Source organism: Hibiscus syriacus, unplaced genomic scaffold (genome assembly GCF_006381635.1).
Source record: "Hibiscus syriacus cultivar Baekdansim isolate YM2019G1 unplaced genomic scaffold, ASM638163v2 tig00110223_pilon, whole genome shotgun sequence".
Classification (NCBI taxonomy): Eukaryota; Viridiplantae; Streptophyta; class Magnoliopsida; order Malvales; family Malvaceae; genus Hibiscus; species Hibiscus syriacus.
In genome coordinates, this window is record NW_024062636.1 from 978,068 (window position 1) to 995,421 (window position 17,354).

A 17,354-nucleotide genomic window follows, 5' to 3' on the forward strand; every position below is an offset into this window, starting at 1 on the left:
TCAATCTGTAAAGGTGCTTTTGAATCGAGTATCCTTCGTCTTGAAGTCGAACTTGACTCTAAAGCTGTAAAAATTATGTACGTGGAAAGAAAATGATAGATATGATGCTCTAAAATGTATGCATAAGATGCATGTAACATGAATTGATTATATTTTATCTCCTGAAAAAGGTATGATAATTCATATTAGGATGTTGAATCCCCAAAAATGCCTCAATATCCAAAAATGCCCCAATATTTGATGTTGAATCTTCAAAGATACCCCAAATGTTCCTCATTTCTTGCTTCATCATTGATTCTAAGCATGAGCTTTGTGTTTGAGAGTCACATGCCATTTACCAAGATCCACTCTAGAGAGACTGTCTTGTTTGAAAAAAAATGTTTTTCTTTCTCTTTTATTTTCAAAGTCATGAAAATATCAATTAAAAGAGTTTCAAAAAATGTTTAATCTCAAGTTTTAAAAATATTGCCCCTATCACGGTTTTACAATTGAGACGAATCATAAAACTAGAGTTCATCGGATATCAAAGAATTAATTACAATGTTAATCATTCAATAAATTATAGCTATTTGACAACTGCCAAGATCCAAGCTATCTTTGGGAGATAGTCAAGTAAGGAAAGGATAAAAAGTCTCAGGTTATTGTGTTTGGTCAAAGGTTTGGCATTTGATGCTCAAAGGTTTGACATTGGATGCTCAAAAGATTGATGGGGTAGCTTGCATGCTCCTCTGCTGGAAGTGTTCCCTGACTCCCAACCTTTGTTGTCACACTCGGATTGTGCGATGCCTTATCAAGGAATTTACGCGATCGCCTCAGTTGCATAATTTTTATATTCGAGCTGCCTTTTCAGGTTTTCAACTCGAACCCTCCTTTGGTTTCAAGACGTTATTCAGGATTTACGTCTTGAACCCCCCTTTGTTATTTTTTCTACCATGCATTAATTACATTGTTTTTTTTGCAAACAAAGATTAATCCTGATGGGCGGGATGAAATCTGAAGATAGTCTCTTATGTTTAGAAATCCATGTATGATTAGAAGGGACTTTTAAGGCACGTAATGTAGGCCAAGGCTCATGGTTATGAAATAAAAGGATAAATAGGCCTAAACAAGTGTTTCAGGGTGTTGAACCAAGGATCAATTCATTCTGATGCCTTCAATCATGTCTTGCTCAATTTGGATCTGCTCATATGTGTTTCTCTGGATTTTCTCTGGATGTTCCATGATCTTCGAGGGAAGTGATTCAGAGATTCGGGAATGATTGTGCTTGATCAATCTCATAGTTTGAAGCTTGATGTGCCATTTGTCTTTAGGGAATCTTTGCATGTGCTTTTTGTCCCTTTTTCTTTTTGATTTTTGTTTTTTTTTCTTTTGTTCTTGTTTCTCTTTTTCTTTATTTTTTTTGCTTTTTTGCTTCTTTTCTTTTTTGTTCTTGATTGGATCTTCGCACTTGCCATTTGGTCCACCTTTTGGTGTCTCCTTTTGATTGATGTCTTCACTCATGTGAGCAGATTTCTTCTACCTTGCCCCCCAATGTGGAGGGTGATCCTTGGTTAGGGTTGAATCAGAAGAAAAATACTACAGGCTCAAAAGGGGACACAAGGGATATATTTTCTCCTGTTGTAAAGGGATAAAGAAAGAAAGCCGTTCATCATTTCATACATGGAAGTCCTCACAGAAGAGGTATCCCCAGGGGGATAGATTTTCAGGATTAATTTTCTTCACATGAAAACAGTGTAGTTAATGCATGATAGAATTATTTCGAATGGATTATTTTTTTGCTCCTTGCTCCCAACATATCTCAATGTTCAGGCTCCCGGCGAGATGCCCCAAATTGTGTCTTAGAAGAATGCTCATGTTCAAATGAACAACTCAATGCCTTGGGTATTAAAATGTCAATTTTGAGTCTAAAAAGACAATGGTGTGACTTTATTTGACTAAAAGAAAGGTATGGGTGTATCAAAAAGATAAAGACAATGTTCAAGAATTTCAAAGGGAAGTTATGTCAAAATTTGGTCTTTTTGGTAATGATCAAGGTATTTCATTTTGGGGTTTGAGACATGATAAGAAATGTCTAATCTTGTCATATGTCAAAAATCTATAATTCTTGAAGAGTTAAAAGAATCCTTAATTCATTTAATATTCGAAGAACTAAAGATTAAAATTTGTTCAATTGCTCCACCTTAGAAAGTAGCATAAATTCAATCGTTTAAAAGATTAAGCAAACATGAAATATCAGTGACGTGTTCAAACAAAACAATCCTCTAAGTGCAAATGGTATATGCCATGCCCCCTTCTTCGGCTGTCAATGCCCCTGAATCCATCAGGTTTTGGATCTTGCGCTTCAGCGCCTTATAGTTCTTAGAGGAATGTTTGGAGCTTCTTATGTGGTAACAGTTAACAGCTTCAACATTGTAGTCCTTAGGATATGATGATTCTTTTCTTAGATCATCCTAGCCGGCTTTGTCCTATCATCAGCTGATTAGGCTCTTTAATGTTACAATCTTGCTTCCATGTGGTTAAATTCGCTTCATCGAGTCCTTCACGACTTAATTTCATGTTTGTGAAAATGCTTAAAATGTAGATGAAAATGCAAAAAGGCAAAAATGCAAAATGCAAGAATGCACGAAATGTTCGAGGCATTGATCCAGAAAAGTGTCCATTATTATAAATAATCCTTATTCAGACAAAAATGTTTTATCTTGTAAGAGATATAAAAACAATAAAAGGTATGTTCGGACTAAATCTTCTAGACATCCATCCGAGATACTTTCTTCCATGACTCGACTGCTTCTTTGATCATCTTCTTATAACTGTCACCGTGATACATAAACTCTGATATAGATAATCCATATGTTGTTGGGACAAACTGATGTGCCCCATACTGTCTAAGTGCCAACAACAGAGCATACCCAACTGCACCTCAAAGTCCAAATAGGGTCATAGTGTCAGAATTCCCACACTTGAAAAGAACATCACTGAGGAACAACCAGGGGGCTCTCTAGGTAATATCCCGGTCCTGAAGATGAGTGAAGACTTTCATCCATTTCTCTTTTGAAGCGCCTTCATGTCATATCATGGTGATGAACTCTCTCAAAGGTGAATACGTAGTGATAAATCTACAGTAGGCAACCCCATTAGTCTTTCAGAAGTGGATGTGAATCCAGAAGTGGATGTGAATCCAGACTTGAAGGAACTGAACACATCCAATGAATCTATCTCCACCAGCTCTTGAGATTTGGTTGAGAGACCAAAAGGTCTCGGCTGAGATGGTCGGTGCTGGGTTGACTCGTTTCGGAAGTTGCTCAAACAGTTCCACCACGGCTGCGTCAATGCATCCCAAAACCTTTGGAAAGATGATCAAGCCATCTAGACCTAGTGCAAAAAGGTCTATAGTCTTCCATTCATCACGGTGGTCCTTCATTAGTTCCCTTATGTGGATCCACTCAATTCCTTGCCCGTTACCTTTGTTTCGGAGTCGGTCAGTCACCCATTTTTCATCAACTCCTGCAATCTTAGCCAGTCCGTTCTTGAAAGGCTGACTCTTGATGTGTTTGATGTAGGCTCGCTCCAGTTTAATGCTTTCACAGTGCAATAGTGTAGTATACTCCTCGATGGTAGGTACCATGTCCTCCTGGTTAAAAGTGAAGCAACTGTATCCCAGGTTCAAAAATTGAACCAAGACTCTGATTAAGGGCTCATCGGTCTTAACATGAAGCAAAAATGCAATGTCACCATACCACTGACTGAACTTCTATTTCCGATCATTCTTCTAACTATCTCAGATGTCTCGAAGTTCTTGCACATTATTCTGTTTTAGGTTGATAGAGGCGTAGCTAACCAGCACTGACACATAGCTTCCTTGAAGACTGTCTCCCTTTTCCTTCTGAGTCTTCTCGGACCATAGTCGTACCTCGGGGTTTTTAATCTCTTGTATTACAACACCTTTGTCCATGGATTCAGATTATTCGAGTTTTAACAAACACTTTTTAGTGGATCAATGACCTCTTTTATGATGCAAGTGATGAAAATAAAATAAAAGAAAGATGAAAAGAGGTAGTGAGGTGAAAAACAAAAATAAAAAACGATCATAAAAATGAAAGTCCTACCCCACATGATATCTACCCCACATGCTTATTATTCCTACCCGGACATGATCTCTATCCCGCATGCTACTTTCAAACAAATCCTAACCACATATTTGTCTAGTTCGCATGCTTTGAACAAAAACTAAAGCAGGAAACAAAGCAGCCTAGGGTTTGGAATGAGATTTTGGGGTGGGCTCTAATTCTCCATGGTCTCCCGGTTTAGGTGCTAAAAAATGGTACCCGAGTTCTCCTTGCTGGTGCCCCCTTGGGCTTGCCAGACCCTTAGTCCTAAACCCATCACAGGCTTGTGTGGACTAAGTTAAACTCGAGAGGAAACATTCCCTTATGCCCATACGGAGAATAAATTCACACGAAGGCATAAGGTATATGAATCCCGAAGGTTACTTGCTAGGCCCATACGGAGAATAAATTCACACGAAGGCGTTGCTTTCACCCCCACTTAAATAGGGTTCGGAGCTCGAGTATAGAGCCTTTAGATGAAAAATCTTTAAGGGCTGAAATCATTAAAAAACGGTCAGTACAACTATTTACTTCGAAAATATAATCAAAAGTAAGCAATAAGGATCGAAATGTTACCTTAAAATTTAAACTTACCCTTTTCATTAAAAAGACAACTGGAAATTACCTTAGCCTGACTCACTTACGGTCCCCAGTGGAGTCGCCAAGCTGTCGCAACCGTCTTTCGGTTGGGCCCCAGAATTGGGCTTCGACTTGAAAAATGTGGATTGGAGTCGCCACTGATCATTTATTTAAAAATAAATGGGTTGATCGGATACCCTATTTCTTACATGATCTGCGTCTTACCAGAAATATGTCGGGCTCGGGAGTCGGTTACGGTCAAGGAAGGATTAGCACCCTTGAACCGCCCTTTCGGTACTACGTAATTTCCAGTTGTCTTAATTAAGAAAAATAACAAGTTAAATTAAAAGGTAAAGTTTCGATCCTAATTACTTACCCTTGATTGATTTGAAAAAAAAAATCGAGAAATGTGTTAGATAAGCAAGGTAAAGAAAACAAATAAGATACAATGGAAAAATAAAATAAATAAGTAAGATAAGAAAAAAATAGTAAAGTAATAATTATATATAATAATATTTGAAAAAAGGAAAAATATATATATATATATATATATATCAAAGTATTAATAAAATAAATAAGCTATATATACACCAAATACTTAAAAATAGAAAAGCTACCCTCCCAATTCACCGAAAGTGGGGGGCTTTAGTAAGAAATAAGACAAAAAAATGGGCCCTCTAGGTTAGTAGTATATATAATGTTTAATAATAATAATGATAAAGACACAAGGTTTTTATAAAAAAATAATATAATAATAATGAATAAAAAAACGAAAATAAAAAATAATATAAATATATAAAGTTATAAGATATATTACATAAATAAAGAAATAATCAAATAAAAATAATTAAGAATATATATTTAATAATATGTATATAAATAAACTATTAAAAGTATAAAAAATATATGACTAGATAAAGATATAGTAATATTAGACTTGTAAGTAAAATATTAAATAAATATATATAATAATAATAAAAAAATATAGTAAAAAAATCAAATGAAAATAATTTAATATATATATATATATACATATAATAATAATAACATGAATAATAAAAATAAGTGAATAAAATATCTATATAATAAATAAAGGGACTAATATAGATTTTTAAAAAGCTCCTCCCCTCCTTTTACCAAAAATTAAACCGGTTTTTAAAAATAAGCCTCGGGGTAGATCTAGGTTCGAAACTTCGAAACCTCACCCATTTTGGTCATCAGCGCAACCCACGTTTTGGGTTATTCGAACCAAATCTCAAGAAAAATAACGTGCACATGCAAAAGAAAGAAAAAAGAAAATGCTACCTTTTATTTCCTTTTCGAATCGTTTACAACAGCTTTGTCTTTGTATTTTCCGTGCTTTCCTCTGTGTTTTGTGTGTAAATCGTGTGTTACAATGGTGAGTTACAATGGCTATTTATAGTGCTTGTGGATCCTATCTTTAGGAATTTAAATCTTAGTAGAACTCTATCCTATTTTTAGGAGTTTGAATCCTAGCAAAATGTTATCCTATTTTTAGGAGTTTGAATCCTAAAATTCTATCCTATTTTTAGGAGTTTGAATCCTAGTAGGACAAAAAATGTGTGTTGACACAACCTTTTACCAAAGAGGGGATTTGACTATACATGATCACTGACAAACCAATCAAAAAATATATGTCGTGGTGGTTTTTGTGTAAACACCAAAACAATCTCAAAGGAATACGAAAAACATACCAAAAGTCGTAAAAATCATGTCAAAAGAGTAAAGAAATCACATGCCACAATGACATACATTATTATTCAAAAATAAAAAAACTCAAGAAAAAAAAGAAAAGACCTAATATGATTAAATAGGATAACTAATAATAATCGATGGTCGATAATAAATATTAAAATTGGTCACGTCGCCGACTAAACAAAAATAAAAGAGAAAAAGAAAGGCGGTATAAATTTTTTTAGAAATAAAATTAAGTAAAGAAAAGAGATATTATTGATTCAATCTAAAAGGTAATTTTAATCTATTCATTAAAAAAATCTTTGCCAAAAATAAGTAAGATTCTAAAGAACGCACTTATACATATATAGTTTTGAAGAAATTAAAGAAAATGACAAATAAGATATAACTTTGTTCAATGTATACCAATTATTAGAGTATTATGTAGTTAAGGTTGTTATAACTGTTTTGAAGGTTGTTGTAACTGATGGTTAATCTGTTATAATTCTGTTGGGCTAATCAGTTGGGCTTGTTGATAATATAAATAGTGGGCCTGTCCACTATGAAAAACGCTTAAGAGTATTTTGTATTTTCTCCGGAAAATTCTGTATCTTTCTGTTCTTTTGGTTTAACACTAAGCTGTCTTCATTCTCATTACTCTTCTTCTCTCTTTCTCTACCAGTGCTTCATAACTAATTTCTTAGTGTCACTGTGTATTTCTCCTGTTATGGTATCATTCGCCTAAATTTCCTACGGCCGTTTACCTTCTATTCTGCGTGGAGCTTCTGTTTTTTGTTTTTCTCGTTCTCCCTAATTTTTTCAATTTGATACTAAATACCTAATGTTGCGTTCCTGATCCTTGTCGAAGTGAAGTGCCTCATTCGGTTGATCTCTGAACAGTTCGATTGCTTTCTGCACTTCGGTTGATTGTTCGTTTTGGTCCTGGTTCGGCTCTTTTGTTCTTTATTTCTGGTAAGACTGCTCATTTACTGTTCATGATCGATCTAGCATACTGCTCTTCGATTTGTGCTTCCTGTTCTTGATTAATCTGGCATATTGGTTCTTGATTGTTCTGGCATATTGCTTCTTGATTTTTCTGGCATACTGCTTCTTGATTAGTCTGGTATATTGCTGCCTTGTTGTTCCTGTTCTTCTTTGCTTTTCATATTTCATTCTGGTTGAAAGCTTGTGTGACTGTTCTATCTGTTTCTCTTCTTTATGGCAAATACTACTGATGACAATTCTGTTAGTTCTGCATCTGCTGTCTCCTCTAGACTGTTTTCTACTAAGAAAATCAATGTGACCTTAGATGATCACAACTACATGTTATGGCATCAACAAGTATTTCTTACCATTAAAACTCATAGGCTTCAAAAATACATAGACTCTAACATCTCGTGGCCTACACAGTATATAACTAGAGATGGTGTTGTTAGTCTGAATCCTGAGTATGAACTTTATGAAGAGCAGGATGGAGCTCTTGCTTCCTAGTTACTCTCCACTGTTAGTGAGGAGGTGCTACCTCACCTCATAGGTCACAATACTGCTGCTGAGATATGAAACACTTTGCATAGGTTGTATAGTGGCAAAACTACTTCTATATTTATGACTTATAGGAGAATGCTTCATTCTCAGAGGAAGGGGGACCTGAGTATGAGGGAGTACTTGATGAAAATCAAGACTGTCTGTGACAATTTAGCTAGCTGTGGTGAAATAATTTCAGAATATGAACATATTACTGCTATCTTGAATGGTTTACAACCTGAATTTGAGTCAGTTGTTACTGTCATAACTGCTACCCCTACACCTCCATATTTAAGGTCTGTCAGCACCATTTTACTGGATACTGACACAAGACAGACACAGTCCTTTAATCATGTCACTGCCTGTGCTCACATCACCACTCAAGCCACAGCTGATCAAGTTAACTCTAACAATGCTTCTTATTCTGAGTATCAAAACAAGGGAGATTTTGGTGATAATTCTGGTCATAATTTTAATAATAATACCAACAGTAATAGGGGTAGAGGTCGAGGACGTTTTTCATCCTCTAGACCGCAGTGTCAGTTGTGTGGTCGAATGGGCCACCTTGTTGAAAGGTGATATTACAGATTTGACATGAATTATAATAATGAATCATCTCGACCTGCTCAAAACAGTAATAATAAAGGCTACTCTGGTATTCAAGCCAATGTCAATTCATATAGTCCCAGCAATAGTAACATCAATCCCTATAATTCAGTATACTATGCTCACCCATCAACAGCTCCTCAAGCTCATCAGTTTTCTACAGCTCCTCTTGTTCACCAGTTTTCTGCAGTTCCTCAAAGTCCTCAGTTTTCTATTTTTCCACCACAAGTTTATCCCTTTAATGCTCAGCATCAAGTTAACTCAAACACTCACAACATGTCTTCGTTTCCTGCTGGAAATTTAAATCATCTCACTACTGTTACACAACCACAATCTACATCTCAAGCCTATATAGCTACACCTGAGACAGTGGATGATAATACTTGGTATCCAAACTCTGGAGCAACTCACCATATAACAAAAGACTTGAATAATCTACAGATTAAAGATACTCACCCTGGAATAGGTAATGTAATTGTAGGTAATGGTAACTCACTTCCAATACAGTATACTAGTCAGTCTCATTTCTATGTTAAATCTAATAAGTTTCACTTAAACAAGCTGTTGTATGTTCCTAATATTACTAAAAATCTACTCTCAGTTTCCAAGTTCACTCAGGACAATCAGGTTCTGCTTGAATTTTACCCTGATTTCTGTCAAGTTCGTGATCTGCAATCTCGGAAAGTGCTGTTAAAAGGAAGTCAAGATGGAGGGTTATACAAACTCAATATTGCTATGAATAATTCTTGCATGTCTGTTGGTGATGAATTGCATGTTAATAGTTCTAATAAAGAAAAAATTTCTTCAATAAGCTATCACATTGTTAATACTAGGGTGTCTGCAGATGTGTGGCACAAAAGACTTGGCTACCCTTATAAAGAGGTGTTACTTTAAACATTAAAGCATTACAATGTAACTCTTTCTGATATAAATAAAGAACAAATATTATGCAAAGCATGTCAACTTGCTAAGTCACACAAGTTGCCCTTTTATGATTCACTTACTGTTTATAAACAACCGTTAGAACTTATAGTTTCAGATGTGTGGGGTCCTGCTCTTGTGTATTTTAATGGGTTTAGGTTTTATGTTGCCTTCACTGATGCTCATAGTAGATATACTTGGATCTATTTTTTGATATAAAAATATGAAGTTAAATATGTTTTTCTTCAGTTTCATAGACAGGTGGAAAGATAATTTGGTGTCAAACTCAAGGTTTTTCAGTCAGATGGAGGAGGTGAGTTTGGTGCCCTTCAAGCTTACATGAAAGAATAAGGTATAGTACACAGACTATCCTGTCCTCATACTTCAGAACAAAATGGTTTAGTGGAAAGAAAACATAGGCAAATAGTTGAGGTAGGTCTTTCTATGCTAGCCTAGGCTTCCATGCCTTTAAGTTTTTGGAATGATGCTTTTTCTAGTGCTGTTTTTCTTATTAATCTGTTACCTATTCGTGTGCTGTCTGGTATTTCACCATATGAGAAAATTTTTCATAGAGCACCAGATTACAGTTTTTTTAAGAATTTTTGGTTGCATATGATACCCTTTTTTAAGACCCTATAATCAACACAAATTTTAGTTTCGTTCTTCTACCTGTGTCTTCTTGGGGTATTCACCTACACACAAGGGATATAAGTGTTTAGACTCTAGTGGTTGTGTCTATGTGTCAAGGCATGTTAGATTTGAAGAGAATGAGTTTCCATATCAGCAACACCAAAGTTTTCCCAATTTTTCTAATTTTTCTGGTTTAAACAGTCGAAAGCATCCAATTGTCAACGGTATTTCTCAAAACAGTTTCTTTTATCCTTCTTTTCTTTCTATTCCTACTAGCACACATAATCACAAATCAATCTTACCATCCACTACATCATCAACATCATTGTCTTCACCACATATGTCATCACCATCACAACAACTCATCGCATCTCCGCTTTCTTCTCCTAATGCATCTCATTCAATTTTACCATCCACTACACCATCAACATCATCATCTTCACCACATGTATCATCACCATCACCATATTCACCTCCACTTTCCCCTTTAAACTTATCACATTCAAATTTACCATCAACTACACCATCAACATCATCATCTTCATCACCTCTACCTTCACCGCCACCACCACCATCTCCACCTCGGCTAGTTCAGAATGCTCATCCTATGGTCACTCGTGGCAAGGCTGGTGTTTTTAAGCCTAAAGTGTTTCTTGCTGAGACAAGTCCTCAAGAGCCAGAAAATGTCTATGAAGCATTACAACATCCTGCTTAGTGTGAGGCTGTTCAAAGTGAGTATACTGCTCTTATGAAGAATGGTACGTGGGAGTTAAAGCCTCTGCCACCAACACGTAAAGCAATAGGCTGTAAGTGGCTTTTTAAAGTAAAAAATAAGCCTGATGGGTCAGTTGAAAGGCTTAAAACTCTTCTAGTAGCCAATGGGTACTCTCAAATGGTGGGAAGAGATTTTTCTTAGACGTTTAGTCCGGTGGTTCGAGCTAGTACAATAAGAACTATATTGGCAGTTGCTTTCATGAAAGATTGACCACTTAGACAAATTGGCATTAACAATGCGTTTCTCAATGGGAGGCTAACAGAGGAAATATACATGTGTCAACCTCCAGGTTTTAAACAGAGAAGTGAAGATGGGAAGGAGTTGGTATGTTGCTTGAAGAAGGCACTTTATAGGCTTAGACAAGCACCTAGAGCATGGTTTGAGACCTTGAGGAAGTTTCTGGTTGAAAACTTGAACTTTGTTGCTTCAAAGGCTGATTCTTCTATGTTTATCAGAAACTCGTCATGTTCTCAAGTGTTGTTAATGGTATATGTAGATGATATAGTCATCACGGGAAGTCAGGTGATAGAAGTGGATACCGTAGTGCAAGCAATTAACAAGAAGTTTTCTCTTAAGGATTTGGGTCAGCTAGAGCTGTTTCTTGGAATGCAAGTAGAACATTCTCAAAGAGGCTTGTTTTTGAATCAGAAGAAGTATATTTCTGAGCTACTAAAGAGGTCAAGTCTAGATGAATCAACTCCACTCCTACTCCCATGGTTGTTGCTCCTAAACTCAAAGTAAATGATGGACAGTTGTTTGGTGATGTCCATCTTTATCGTAGTATTGTAGGAGGCGTGCAGTACATATGTTTAACAAGACCTGACATAGTCTATGCGGTTAATAAGGTGAGTCATTACATGAACAGTCCATGTGATACTCATTGGAGGGCAATGAAATATATACTGAGGTATCTAAGTGGGACACTTGAGTATGGGCTGGTTTTCTCAGTTAGAAGAATGAGTTTGTGAGTTTAGTGGTTCCAGAATGCATCTTAGAGGTTCTAGAAGTTTACTAAAAGCTAAGGCTGTTAGTAATTAGTTGAGTTTGTTAACAGTCAGATACAAAGTCTGTTAAGAATATAACTACCTTGTAAGCTGTATATAAGATTGTATGGTGTGCAGATCAATGATATTCATCTCCTTCATTCAATTTACTTGCATTTGTTAAGCTTTCACCATGGGTATCCAACACGGTATCATTCGCCAAACAATCATGACTTTATTTTGTTTTCTTCCGCTGCATAGAAGAGGAGGAGAAAATGCCATCGACATCTTCAGCAGCGGCAACGGCTACTAAACCGGTGTCGTTCACTACCAGCATGGATCCAGCAAATCCTGTTGGGTTCTTGGAGAAGGTTTTCGATTTCATTGCGGAAGAGAGTGATTTCCCTGTGAAAATGAACGACTCAGATGTATCCAAGCCTATCATGTAAATGGTGAGCTTCATCCACCAAGAAGAGGAGGAGAGAGCTAATGAGATCTCTGTTTCAGTTGATGTAACAACAATTCCATTTTGTTTCTTTACGGTGAGGAAGAAGAGGGGTTTGGCAAAAGGAATCAAGAGTGCAATTCCTAGAGTTCAAACGAACAATGTACCAACAAGATGGTCACTTACAGAGATAAAATAAGCTACAATGGGGTTTTATAAGAGCCGAATCATCGACATAGGTGGTTCAGCAGTTGTTTATAAAGGTTATGTTCTGTCGGCTGAAACTGTCGCGGTGAAGCGGTTTGATCAGTTTAACGAAAAAGCATTCACTCGTAATCTTTTCAGCACAAAGTTTGCCATTATGACCCGTTGGCTAAACCATTGTAACTTGGTTCAGCTTCAAGGATGGTATTGTGAGGAATCTGAGTTGGTCTTGGTATATGAGTACTTGTCAAATGGAAGCCTCTACCAACACATTCACAAAACCTCAGTTTCATCAATAACTACCCTTTCATGGATCTTAAGATTAAAGGAAGTTCTCGGGGTTGCTTCTGCTCTTTCATCTTTACATGAAGAATGTGAAAGACAAATAATACATAGAGATGTGAAAACTTGCAACATCATGCTTGATGATGAGTTCAATGCCAAGCTCGGAGATTTTGGTTTAGCCGAAGTGTATGGACATTGTTGCGTTTCAAGAGATGCAACGATACCAGCCAGGACGATAGGATATCTGGCACCCGAATACGTTTATACCAGTGCTTCGACTGTAAAAACCGATGTTTACAGCTTCGGAGTGGTTGTCCTGGAGGTGGCTACGGGAAAGAGGCCTGTGGATGAGAATTGAATCGTAGCGGTTGACTGTATTTGGGACTTGTGGGTGAAAGGAAACTGATTGAGGGCGCTGATTCAAGAATGTTGTGCAGGTAAAATGTTTTAGAGATGGAAAGATTGTTTGTGAGAACACCTTGGATGCACGGTTGGATGTTGCATTCAATAAAAAGCTTCCAGAGATACGCAAGTGGCTCTTTTTTCATGTTGGTGCTTGAAGGGTAGATGATGAAAAGGATCCAGTTTCTATACTGGTACCAATGGAAAGGCTATCACCGCTATTTCTGCATAGTAGTATAATTCTTTTGTGTGTGTAAACAGAAGTTTAATTTTGTATTCATTTTGTTTTGTTGCTCCTATCTCAAAGTGTCATGGGACTTGAAAGCTTCACAGCTAAGAGTCCATAAAAAAATTTGTCAAGGAACCTTGTAAAAGAGGGTGAAGAAGAAAGAAATGAAGGTGAATCAGAAGTACGAAAATGAAGCATCAGCACTTTTAATTCAAAGTGAACGGAAGGAAGCATCGACACTTTCGATTCAATAAGAACGAAAGGAAGCATCAGCACTTTCGATTCAAAGTGAATGAAATGAAGCATCAGCACTTTCGACTCAATTGTTCATCTTTTTGTCAAGAAGGTTGAGAAAGTAGGGAGAATGTTAGAAGAATGAGTTTGTGAGTTTAGTGGTTCCAGAATGCATATTAGAGGTTCTAGAAGTTTACTAAAAGCTAAGGCTGTTAGTAATTAGTTGAGTTTGTTAACAGTCAGTTACAAAGTCTGTTAAGAATATAACTACCTTGTAAGTTATATATAAGATTGTATGGTGTGCAGATCAATGATATTCATCTCCTTTATTCAATTTACTTGCATTTGTTAAGCTTTCACCGTGGGTATCCAAGTACATGAACAGTCCATGTGATACTCATCTGAGGGAAGTGAAACATATAATGAGGTATCTCAGTGGGACACTTGAGTATAGGCTGGTTTTCTCACCAACTAAATATTTGAGTCTTGTCTGCTACACTGATGCAGACTGGGCAGCCTCGGTGGAAGACATGCGATCCACAACGGGCTATTGTGTGTACCTTGGAGGCAATCCAATTGCTTGGTGCTCTAGAAAATAGAGTGTTGTCTCCAGGTCAACATCAGAAGCAGAGTATAGGAGTCTTGCCAATTATGTTTCTGAGTTGGTTTGGATTGAGCAGCTACTTGGTGAAGTAGGGATTAGTGTAACTGGAAAGCCAGTTGTATGGTGTGATAACACCTCTACAATCTCTATGGCAACAAATCCAACTCATCATGCTCGCATAAAGCATGTAGAGATTGACATTCACTTTGTGAGGGAAAGAGTTTTGGCTGAACAACTTAGTGTTAACTTTGTTCCCTCTGCAGAACAGGTAGCTGATATACTCACCAAACCGTTGCCTCCTGCAGTGTTTGGTGACATGTGTTCTCGCCTTGGTATAAAGTCTTGGGAAGAAGTCAATGGTACCAGCTATGTTAAGCAAATCTAAAGATGCCAGGAAAATGTTGAATTGACAATTCAGATTAGTAGAAAACCCAGAGAATATTAGAGTATTATGTAGTTAAGGTTGTTATAACTGTTTTGAAGGTTGTTGTAACTGATGGTTAATCTGTTATAATTCTGTTGGGCTAATCAGTTGGGCTTGTTGATAATATAAATAGTGGGCCTGTAGACTATGAAAAACGCTAAGGACACTTGAAGAAGAGAAAGAACAATTATCCAAGCAATCAAACACAAGATAAGAGTTTTTCATTATTATTTCAACTTTCTCTTGTAAATATTTTGTTCTTGTGAGCTCAATCTTGTAAACACCTACCTTAGAGAGGTTTTCTTGTTTACATCATTAATCCTTTTATAAAGGGGAAAAGTTCTAGCTTATCCCGTGTAAAAGCTAGGGAAAGGTTCTAGTTTAGCCCGGAAAAACTAGGGAGTTGTAAGGTTATCTCTTTGTCCTCAAAAGAAAGAACAAATTAGTGAATTTGTTGGAAAATCTTTGGTGAGCAGCTAAGGTAGTGGATGTAGACTTTGGTTGAGAAAGTCGAACCACTCTAAATTGCTGTGCAATTTTCTATCTTTCAATCTCCTTACTCCCTAAACACAAAACTGTTCTTACCCCTCTTTGCAAACCGTTCCGGTTGTAGAATCGAGCTTCAAAAAATCCCAACAATTGGCATCAGAGCCTAACTCGTTAAGAAGATTTAACCACCTTGAGACGATCCTCGATGAAGCTCTACCAATTTCCGACACAACCGACAAAGAAATGACTTTTCCTCCGGTGCTTATTATCTTGAAGAATATCCCATTATAGATTCGCAACCGGTCAACAAGCCACCCTTATTCAATGGAACAAATTATGCACATTGGAAGAATAAAATGATGTACTTTATTCAATCCTACAATCTAGCTTAACTTTAAGGCTATACATATTCTATTATGTGCTTTAGGCCCAAATGAATATGGAAGAATCTCATCTTGTTCCAGTGCCAAAGAGATTTGGGATAAGCTCCAAGTCACTCATGAAGTAACCGATGAAGTGAGGGAATCAAAGAAAAGTCTTTTCAACCATAGCTACGAGAAATTCAAGATGAAACCCGATGAAGACATCAAAGCTATGACGGATAGATTTTCTGTGATTGTCAACGGTCTCAAGGGATATGGAGAAGTAATCCCTAATGAGAAGCTTGTGAGGAAGATGATCTACTCTCTTCCAAAGGAGTGGCAATCGAAAAAGACAATCATTATCGAAGCAAGAAACTTAAAGTCTCTCACTCTCGACGAGCTAATTGGTTCCATTCTCACTCATGAGATGATGGTGAAGGAAGATGAAGAAAGGGAAGAGAAGAAAAACAAGAAGAAGGAGGAGGTAGGCATTGCCTTCAAGTCCACCAATGAAAGCTATCAAGATTCAAGTGATGAGGTGGATGAAGACGATGATGAACAAGAAGAAGAGATGGTCAAGCTCTTGAAGGAACTCAAAAGATTCATTATTTCCAAGGAAGTGAAACATGAATCAACCAAGAAGAAGAGTCCCCCGATATGTTTCAATTGTCAAAGAAAGGGGCATGTCAAGTATGAATGCCCTCTTCTAAAGAAAAAGGGGAAGAAGGCATTTGTTGCATCTTGGAGTGATGAAGATGATTCCAATGATGAAGATGAAGTAGTCAACCTATGCCTCATGACCACTCAAGAAGAATTTGAGGTATCTTCTAACTCAAATGAATTTAATTCATTTACTTTTGATGAGTTACAAGATGCTTATAATAGGTTGTATTTGGGATTTGAGACCATGAATTCCAAATATACGAAATTAATTTCAAAACTCAAAATTAAAGATAATTTGATTTTGAAAGCAAAAGTTGATTTTAAAAATCAAAATGAAATTTTGAAAAATAATTTAGAGCTTTCAAAAATCAAAATAAATGATTTAGAAAAAGAAAAAATTTGAGTTAGGAGTTAAGCTTGAATGCTTAACAAAAGAAAAATATTTAATTTCTAAAAATAACCTATTATGTTTAAAAATGGCAAAATACTCACATTGTCATTTTTATGGTCATTTGGAACATACTTGTCCTTTAAAGAATGGAAAACATTTTAAAATTAGACAAGTATGGGTTCCTAAGGGAACAAGGGGCATTGAAACTAACGTCCAAGGATCCAAAGAAATTTGGATACCAAAATCGAAATGAATGTCTCTTGTAGGTGTGTGGGAGCAATGGTGATGAAGATGATGATATTCAAGATGCTCTAGCCACACATGAAAAGGAATGGGTAACCTCTAAGCTTAATGTTTTTAATTTTAGTTATTTGGTTGCTCATGGATTTATGCATGCATGAGTTTTGATTTTAAATGATTATGCATTGTTTTTAATCTCATGTATGTTTAAAAAATGGTTATGATGAACATTTTAAATTTTTAATAAATTTTTTAGTTCATCATAATAAAATTTTGGTCAAAATTGGTTTTAATGCAAATAATATCTCTCTAATAATTGATATCAATTTTTTTAAAAAAAAACTTTGATTTTACAAATTTTAAAATTTTGACCTAAATTTGAATGTTTATGCATGTGGTTTAAATGAAAATGATACCTCTCTAACAATTGATATCAAAATTTTCAAAATGCATAACATTTTTGGAAAACTTTATGCATATGCACTTAATTTTAACAAATGGTATTGATATCAAATTTCAACAATTGGTATTGCATAAAGTATTTTAGTCTTGGATATATTGAA

The 17,354-nt window shown here is 36.1% G+C and overlaps 1 protein-coding gene across 1 annotated transcript; it reads left to right on the forward strand.

The window, feature by feature from the left end:
* Positions 1 to 12,469: 12,469 nt before the first annotated feature.
* LOC120114432 (L-type lectin-domain containing receptor kinase S.6-like) lies at positions 12,470 to 14,607 on the forward strand. The gene is made up of 4 exons (XM_039135357.1): positions 12,470 to 13,096; positions 13,191 to 13,301; positions 13,972 to 14,045; positions 14,232 to 14,607. Exons 1-4 carry the CDS (start codon positions 12,470 to 12,472, stop codon positions 14,605 to 14,607), a joined length of 1,188 nt encoding a protein of 395 aa, XP_038991288.1.
* The last annotated feature ends 2,747 nt before the right edge of the window (positions 14,608 to 17,354 follow it).